Source organism: Pogona vitticeps, chromosome 2 (genome assembly GCF_051106095.1).
Source record: "Pogona vitticeps strain Pit_001003342236 chromosome 2, PviZW2.1, whole genome shotgun sequence".
Classification (NCBI taxonomy): Eukaryota; Metazoa; Chordata; class Lepidosauria; order Squamata; family Agamidae; genus Pogona; species Pogona vitticeps.
In genome coordinates, this window is record NC_135784.1 from 87,955,693 (window position 1) to 87,965,245 (window position 9,553).

The 9,553-nt window shown below is 40.1% G+C and overlaps 1 protein-coding gene across 1 annotated transcript; it reads left to right on the top strand.

Annotated features, from left to right (window-relative positions):
- The first annotated feature begins 759 nt into the window (after window positions 1-759).
- LOC140704443 (ovomucoid) lies at window positions 760-5,948 on the top strand. The gene is made up of 4 exons (XM_072989975.2): window positions 760-891; window positions 2,841-2,860; window positions 4,757-4,875; window positions 5,744-5,948. Exons 1-4 carry the CDS (start codon window positions 828-830, stop codon window positions 5,787-5,789), a joined length of 249 nt encoding a protein of 82 aa, XP_072846076.2. The 5' UTR covers window positions 760-827; the 3' UTR covers window positions 5,790-5,948.
- Window positions 5,949-9,553: the final 3,605 nt, after the last annotated feature.

The window sequence follows — 9,553 nt, forward strand, 5'->3', positions numbered from 1 at the left end:
GGTATTTTACCCGTTATTCTGTAGCAAGTGGCTTACTCATCTCCAAATGTTAAAGAGCTGCTCAGTAACACCTTGAGAAAGCTGATTGCATCTGAAAGATGATTACAAAATGATGACGTGCAAGATGATATGGAGCAAACCAATACATTGTTACCAAGGCTGGACATCAAATTAGCCTGAACAATCAAACACACATCAAGGGTCAAGATTGGGCTGCAGTCAATTGTGTCATTTCTGCCAGTGGACACAACATCAGCCCTTAGAACCCAGCATTCAACTTGCTCGGCAGCAGGCTTCAGAACTAGGTTATTAGATCGTTGGTTCTCATTGATGGATTGGCAGAGGGGGGCATTTATGACGCACACACCCAAGCGGGTTGCTTCTGTATAGCTTTCACTCTTAATCAGCATGTGGAGTATGGTTCCTCCTGTCAAATGCTGTTGTGACAGCCCAGCACCTAGATAGCTGTAAGCAATGCTGTGTTTTTGTTGGGGGAGGGTCCTCCCCACCCTTCGCTTTCAATTCTCTCAGCTGCATGTCATGGGAAATGGCCAAGCGATTTCAATTATATATTTCAGATGTTTTCAAGACTCAGAACAAAGCAGCATGTAATTGTCTCACTTGTTCCTACAAATTGGTCAGGAGCAGAAACACCTTGGGTTTCTATTGTTTGCTCCTAATTAGGGGAGAAAGCAAGATTTCATCACCACAAGCTTGAGGGAAATAGGGCTTCTTGGTTATATATACCTGGGTGCCACAACTTGGAGAAATCTGAAAGGTGGACATTCAAAAAAGCATCAGCAGCACGAATTTACACTCTAGGCATCATGAAAGTGGCAACTATGCTAGCCTTCCTTCTTCTGGCACTCCTGTGCAGCTTCTTTGCCTCAGGTGAGTGTGCGCTGAGAACCATGTAATACCCATTGCCTTTGCTTAGATGTAGCCAGCTCTTAGACCATGCAGCTCAAAAAGAGTGATTCTTGAAATATTGGATGGAGTTGCCAAAATGGCAAAACTGACTTCTGGGTATATGAGAGAAAAAGAAAGGCAGAAGTGGGGACCCTAGTATTTGCACAACACATGCAATTATTTTGTATCCGCAACCGAAAGATGACAGAACATCTCTCATTGCAATTGATGGGGCTTTATTATTATTATTATTATTATTATTATTATTATTATTATTATTATTATTATTATTATTATTATTATTATTATTATTATTATTATTATTATTATTATTATTATTATTATTATTATTATTATTATTATTATTATTATTATTATTTTTACCACTACTTAGGGTAAAATATTAAAGGTGCAGGGAACTAGCAGAAAACACCCCTAAGGCATTGCAGGTCTGAAGCTTCCTTAGCTGATATATAAACTCAGCACTGACTACTGCAGAAAGTTCTGTGGTGGTTGAGAAGGGCCGAGATCATGGGACAGGCCAGGATCGGGCACGGGAACTGAGACTGTTGCTCCCCATCTAATGTTGCTGCTGCATCTGGTTTTATCACAGTCCTCTAGAAGAGATCCGTTCTTTCCTATGGCCCTGGGGCTGCCTTCCTGGGATCGCAGTGACACAATCTTGATAATATTTGGGATATACAGACAGGTTTTCCTAAGTGCACAAAAGACTCCCCCTACTTTATGAAAGATATCCATACCTAAAGGCTTGATATGGAAAGGGAGGAAATATGTGCTTGCCTCTATCCTGTGATGGGATCTGTAGTGGCTTCTCTAAGATGTTGCGAGAAAGAGGGAAATAACAAGTCATAGCCATAGTAATCACTCATTATGTCAAACATAAAAATAAGCCTTTGCCGAGTGGCAGTAAGTGCAAGGAGTTGCTCCCACCACTGTGCAAATTGTTTTAAACCAAAACTAGAGGGCTTGCTCTGACTAATTACCAAGCAGCACTTGTCAAGCCGATATGAGCACAGAAATCTTTATAGAGCAGCACCAGGGTGAATAGATAACCCCTTTTTACTGTTCCCAAAGACATCTGCACAGTCATACTGACACTGTAATGCTTTTCAGGTATTGGCTTATTGTTTCCCAGACTGATTTTATGACCGCACGCAACAGCAGCCATGTGGAGGCTGATGGTGCACACATTCAATGAGCACAGTGACAATCCCTGTATTTCCTGCAGTGTGTCAAATGTGAAGGCATGCATGCACCTGTGTCTGTCACGGGCCTTCTAAGGACCATTTCCTGGTATTTATTTATTTATTTATTTATTTATTTTATTTATATCCCGCCTATCTAGTCAATAGACCACTCTAGGCGGTATAGTGTTAGCCCCCAGAAGGGCATAAAGGACAGAGAACTACCATATTAGAAATGACCATGGAAATCAGCCTTACACGGTACCCCTTAAAATATGCAAGTAAAAGCAAAAGAGAGAGAGAGAGAGAGCAAGGCATGCTGCTAATATACCACACCATAATACAGAAAGCTCTCTCTGGGAGGTTTACAATTTTTATTTTTGCAGGTTTCATGCCCCCTCTCCCCTGCTAGTTGGGTATTCAGTTTACCAGCCTCAGAAGGACGGAAGACTGAGTCAACCTCGAGCCAGCTACCTGAGCCTAGGATTGAACCCAGGTTGTGAGCAGGGTCTTGACTGCAGTTTAACTATTGCATCGTGAGACTCCAAGGGTTTTCTCAGGCCCAATGACTCTCAATGCGTTACTGTGGCTTGCTATTTATGGTGGTGGTGATCATGTCACAACAGGAACAATCACAGAACAACTTTTTCACAGCTTTTGATTTAGTTTAAAAGATTGTGAATATATAAATATATATATATATTTCTCTTCTTTTCTCTGTTGCAGGTGTACCTCATGAACCCCTGGTGAGTCCATCTGTTGGTTTCACTGCTGTTTCCTTTCAATCATTTAGATAGCAATAAGATTCATGAGCAAGATTGCTGTGTATTATATAACTAGCTTAATACTAGTGTGATCATATTGTCATACACGCGAATCCATACTATGTGCTTCAGATATCGCTGCTATGCCTGGAATTCACATACACCTGATCTCACTGATAAGATCACAGAGAAAGAAGTGGCCCTTTGAGCAGCAAAGTCTGAGAAAATTGGGGAGGTTTTCATTTAAGACCCTGATACCCAAAACGTTTCCCAAGAAGATTTTGGGGTAGTGTCATCCAAAACAGTGAGCTTCCCATGCTCTGTCCCAAATCTTGAACTTCATATTTTCACTGTGAATTCATAGCCATGTACTATATGTCTGTACAGACACTGATCAAGGACTCTGGCTGTATCTCATAATGTAAAGGTATACATCAGTTCATTCTGCTAAGACTCTGACAAAGCAATATTTTGTGTTGAAGTCAGCATGGCATTTCTTTGCTGCTTCCCAGTAATTTAAAACTGCAAATTGTTCTGCTTTCCAGTATGTCAAGCTGTCAAATAAAATACTGTTGATTTGGTCGTTATTGGTCCCATTGAAGAATCCAGCTACTCTTAGTAAGCAGGAAAAAGTAATTTCTGTCCCAATGTAATCCAATGCATTATGAACACAATGGGGTAAAATTTAATCATTCTCCATTATCTTATGTCTCATCTCTTAGCAGTAGACTCTTTTCAAGTATATAGTATAATATACTTTGATTATTACAGTATAACAATAAACACCCACATTTTTAAAATATAGATCCTCTATGGAGCTAAAATAAAGACTCGTGGATTTACAATGTACAGATTTAGTAGGGACAGCTGCTTATATGTTCAGTTACTCTCTTGCCACTGGAATATGCAAATGGATTTTAGTTACAGGGAATGCCTTATGTATTGTTAATAGCAAAGAAGGTCTGATTCTGCAGAACTGAATTAAGACAGAAGAGATAAAAGAGAGTTTAAATAAAGAGTTGCCTAAAAATGTCAACTGCCTGTAAGTTCAGAAAAGGCTTTGCTAATAGGATTCCTTGCCATGAGATGCAGTGATAGTGCTTACCTTTGACAGCATTTTAAAGGAATTAGAGAAAGAGGGGAATTGAATCTTGGTGGTGGATTCAGCTGCGGGCAGAATCTCAACTAGACCTTTAAAAAAATCAAAGAAAAAAAAGGGGGGAAGCACCTCATTGTCCCCTCCTGTCTCTTCCTGCTTCTAGGAGGAATTTTTCAGGTTTTGAAACTCAGGTCATGAGTAGAGGCTTGGCTGCAGTATTGCAGTTTAACCACTGTGCCACAAGCCACTTCGTGATACCAGAAATTCCCAGTAGAAGGAAGCGAACCAAATGGGATTGCTTGTGGTCGAATACGCAGTTTAGATGTGTAAAGAGCCTGTGTAAACAAGCCCTAAAGGTGGTATCTGACACCAGCAGAATTTGCATTTTTGTCTCACCCCCTGCTATTTCAGCTGCTGCTCTCTGTGGTTTTGGAAACCTGCTCCAGGTCTCTGGAAATAGCTCTTAAGATACATCGGGGTGGGGCTGCAAGAGGGAAAGGGGCTGCAGATTTTTGCAGATGCAGTGGGATACTGGCAAAAAGTCTAATGAGAAATTTAGCTGCCCTCTTTCTATCAAACATTAATCCATAACATTTTACTTACAGTGTTCTGTTCCAAGACTTTTAACCATAAAATGTTTGTTTCAAACATTTTCAAACCATAAAATGTTTGTTTCAAATATAGTATACTTTTCACAGGAGTAAGAGCTCAAGTTAGTAGTTAAATAAGGATTCTGAAAAGTTGTAAGATTTTTAAGAGAGATTTTATCCATTATACAGTTCGATTGCAATGGTTACCAGAAGCCCAAACCTACAAGATGTACCTTGGAGTATTTCCCAATTTGTGGTGTCAACGGCCAAACATACATCAACAAATGTCTCTTTTGCAGCGCGGTGGTGTAAGTACCAAAATATTGCTCTTAAATAGTGTGTTCCTCCTCAAAGACTAAATCACATTTCAAAGCTAAAGCATCTGTGGTCCTGCAGCTGCTGTTAAACTATAACTGCATACTCCCTGACCACTGGACATGCTATATGGACTGATGAGAATTAGAAAGCAACAGCATCAGGAGGGCCACAAGTTGCTGACCCCAGCTAAGGCTCAGCAAGAATGTTAAATTGATCTAAAACCTATTCAGTGTTCAATACTTGGATGAAATAAACATGCAAAGAAAGGTGTGCACAAGCTCCACCCCCGCAGTCATCACTTCACCCAAATGAAAAACTGGTTGGAAGAGAAGAGTCTTGTATATGAATGGAGGGTCCCCAAGTGAGCAAGATCCCTGGACAATTCTGGGTTCTGCATGGCACGGCAACCGTGTTTGAGGTGGCAGGAGACTCTTTGATACTGCTTGGTTCCCTGCTGGCTATGGTCCCCCCCACCATCATGCAGGAACACTTCTGGAGGGTCTAGAACGGTGATTGCCAACATTGGGTCTCTAGATGTTTTTGGACTATAACTCCTGGAAGACTAAAGTAACTATATAGCTTCACATTTTGGAAATAAATGTTCATTTCTAGAATCTGCCTCAGTCCACATGTATATCCAGGGCAGGGGTTAAATGGTGCACCCTACAAATACTCCGTCATCAGCTCTGGTTTAAATGTTATACAGTACTATCAACATTTGAGTCTGTGGAGATGTAACCATTCATATATCATCAGTCTCCCATCTCCAGGGATGAAGTGTCACAGTTAAGGAGCATGAGTGAAACACAAACATTAAGTATTAATACTAGTATTTTTGGTTTCTTGCTTTCTTCTCAGGGCAAGTCAAGGGAAGATTCATTTTAAGCATTATGGGAAATGCTGAGCCATTGCCGTTAACCGTCTGTGAGGAAACAAGTTTTGCAGTAATCTCTTCTCTCCATGAGCCATTCTATCCCACTTGACTCCATATTCTCTTCAAGCTGTTCCTGATCTTAAATGAAACTGGTCTGTTGGTTTAAAATAAAATTTTTAAAAAATCAAATTGACCAATCTGTTGGTTTTCAATAAAAAGCTCTCAATAGGATTCAGAAAGGGGTTTCTACTGCTGTTCCTATGGAAACATGTATGGTGGTACATCAAATCTGTGCCTAAACAAGGGAATGGAATACTTTACAGCATTGTGGTTACATTACTTAGATTCTGGACCTCATGGTTTAATGGGGGAGGTTAATTAAATGGCAATGTGAACTAGTTCATGTATTTCAAAGAGTGATAGGTTAAACTTCTTGCTCTATTTGGGGCCAAGCCTAGAAGGCTAGTTTCAAGAACACAGAATGTAATGGCACTCCAAAACCATCCGCAACCAAGAGTGGCAAGAGGCTGCCCTGCACCTTCAGATCTTCAGCAATGAGTCTTCTGCAGTTGCTTCCTGCAGTTGAAGTGAGATGAATAATTAGGAGACAAAGTTCTCAGTAGTAATACAGTTGTGGGACACTTTCTTCTGAAAGCTTTAGTTGTCATCTACTTCAAGTTAGCAGGCAGAGGGATTTTCTATGTTTTTTCAGGATTTTCAGGAACAATGTTACTAATGTTGCTTTATAATCCATTGGAATTTGTTAGTTTTTAAAATTCTTTCTTTTGCTTGCAACATTTTAGCTTAGTACAATTTCATCTTACCATTTTAATCATTTTTGTAAGTCATTCTGAGAACATGACTGAAGAGAAGAATAAAAGTTGTGTGTTGTGCACTGTCCAATTGGAAACAGCTTATACTGACTGCACTATAGCTTCCAAGGCAATTGAGATATTTATGGAGTAGTTTTACTTGTTACACACACACACACACACACACACACTTTTCCACAGTAGAGTGGGGATTTTAACTCAGGTCTCCTGAGTTCTATTCTACCTACACCACCACACTAGGTTTCTATAATAAAGGTCCCTGCAATAATTGGATACTAATATTTAATCTCTCTGAAGGAATTAAGACAATCATATTTGGTATCTGTTGCTTTGATACTGACTTCCACTGTCAGTGTTCCTAAAGAGATCCAAGAATTTCAGTGTTCCATTAAGCCCTATGTGGCTGCTATTCAAAAGGCAGCAACTATTTTAAGTGTACTTCAACTTTTCTATGAATTATTGCTGCATGAGAGTCTTGTGCTGGCAAGGCAAATCAACATTCTATAAAACAGTTCTTAAAATGAGGGCAGGCCAAACAAAAATGTACAATTTTAGAACGGGGTTTCAGATCAGCACCAAATTTGGCACAATTGTACAAGACAGTCTGCACTTGCTCTGTGCCAAATTTGGGGATGATTTTCTAAAAGTATTTTGCTATAATTTATCATTTAATATTTTTATTTAAAAAGCAAATGTGTCTTATCCCCTATTCAGAAACAGGAAAACCCAAGACTGCAAAGGCCAATCTTGCTTATCATGAAAGAGAATGGTTGGCCCCACCTGGTTTTTGTTGTTGTTTTGTTTTGTAAGAATAGACTGTATTCTTACAAAATACTAGTCCTGAAGGTCTTTCAAAAGGGAAAACAGTGATTTCTTATCATACTGAGCACGTGTGGAACAGGCTCACCAACAAGAACAGTACTTTTGCAGGTTCAAGGGCAGGGCAGGGAGATATTTGGAGAGCTATAGGGCAATTATTAAAGCAACATATCAAGTGATGTAGGAAGTCCTCATGTTCAGTCTCTGACATTTGCAGTTAATCTATTTTAGACAGAAAAGATGGGAAAAGTCTCTGCCCAAAGTGTTGAGTAACCACTTTCAGTTGAAAGAAATTGATCATAGTAGGTTAGATGGTCTCAGTAAAAAGGCAGCTTGATAATGTTCACAGACAACTAGAGTAGGATATCTAGTGAGAGCTCAGGCACATAGGACATCTAGTGATGTGCATGTTCACATTCCTATTATAATTTATCCAAAAACTGATTCAATCTTACCTAAAGGCAAAGGGCTCCTACATGCAATTAACTCAATGAAAGGCATCTGACTCAAGAAGCTATTTTGTAATCACCCTTCATAACATCTGAAACCTTTCACCTTCCAATTAAATTTATACACAAAAGTGCCAGCCATCTGAATGGACTGTTGTATTAGGCTCAATGGGCTTAATGAGTTAGATGTGACTACCACGAGTCACTAATGAGTCAAGCTGAAAAGGTACTGATATTGTGAAGAAAAAAAAGTTCCCTGGCAGTTTCCACAGAATTCTACATTCCACCTGGAGAATACCTATTCACTTAAGAATACAGAAGGCTCGTCGTCGTTTAGTCGTGTCTGACTCTTCGTGACCCCATGGACCAGAGCACGCCAGGCCCTCCTATCTTCCACTGCCTCCCGGAGTTGTGCCAAGTTCATGTTGGTTGCTTCGCAGACACTGTCCAGCCATCTCTTCCTCTGTCATCCCCTTCTCCTCTTGCTGTCACACTTTCCTAACATCAAGGTCTTTTCCAAGGAGTCTTCTCTTCTCATGAGATGGCCAAAGTACTGGAGCCTCAGCTTCAGGATCTGTCCTTCCAGGGAGCACTCAGGGTTGATTTCCTTTAGAATTGATAGGTTTGTTCTCCTTGCAGTCCAGGGGATTCTCAAGAGTCTCCTCCAGCACCACAATTCAAAGGCATCAATTCTTCGGTGGTCAGCTTTCTTTATGGTCCAGCTCTCACTTCCATACATCACAACAGGAAAAACCATAGCTTTGACCATTCGGACTTTTGTTGGCAAGGTGATGTCTCTGCTTTTTAAGATGCTGTTGAGGTTTGTCATCACTTTTCTCCCAAGAAGCAGGCATCTTTTAATTTCGTGGCTGCTGTCTCCATCTGCAGTGATCATGGAGCCCAAGAAAGTAAAACCTGTCACTGCCTCCATATCTTCCCCTTCAGAAGGGGAAGGCTACCTTGGTCTATATTCCCATTTCCACATAGCTGACTTTAGAAAATCATCTTGCAGCAGTTCTTATATCCATAGGTTCACAGCATGAATGGCCATATCAATTACCATATCATGTGTTTATGATATGTGTGTTATTTGCCATCAAGTCACATCCAACTTACAACAATGTTTATAGGGGTTTCACCTTGTGAGTTCCCATGGCTGGGCAGAGATTTGAACCCAGGTCTCCTGAGTCCTAGTCCATCACTCTATTCACCACATGACACAGTGTTTATGATAATCTACCATTTTTATCACATTTCCTGTTGCTCTACAACAAGGGTGAATAACTTCCAGGGGCAGCAATGGATGAGCTATCAGATTTACCATAGAGACAAAATTGCCACTTTTTAACATGCAAAGGAGGTGCTCACAAGCTTAAGTGTGGGACCTGTATACTTTATGTATTATAAGTCAACAATCAGGGTGGCCACTGTATTTGCTGCTTCAGCAGCAAACATCACTAGCTTTTTACCATGTAAACAAGACAAACACCTTGTGTTTAAGTAGTACTGCCTTCCTGGAAACTCATGGGCTGCCACAGAATCTTAAACACTTTACCCTGGTAGATGCTATTAAGGAGTATCCTATACATCATGAACTAATACAACAAATTAAAATCCTATCTCTTTCATATCAGACAAAACTGAAAAAGAGAAAACAAGTCTTGTGGTACTTTGAAAGCTCATACTTACTGTC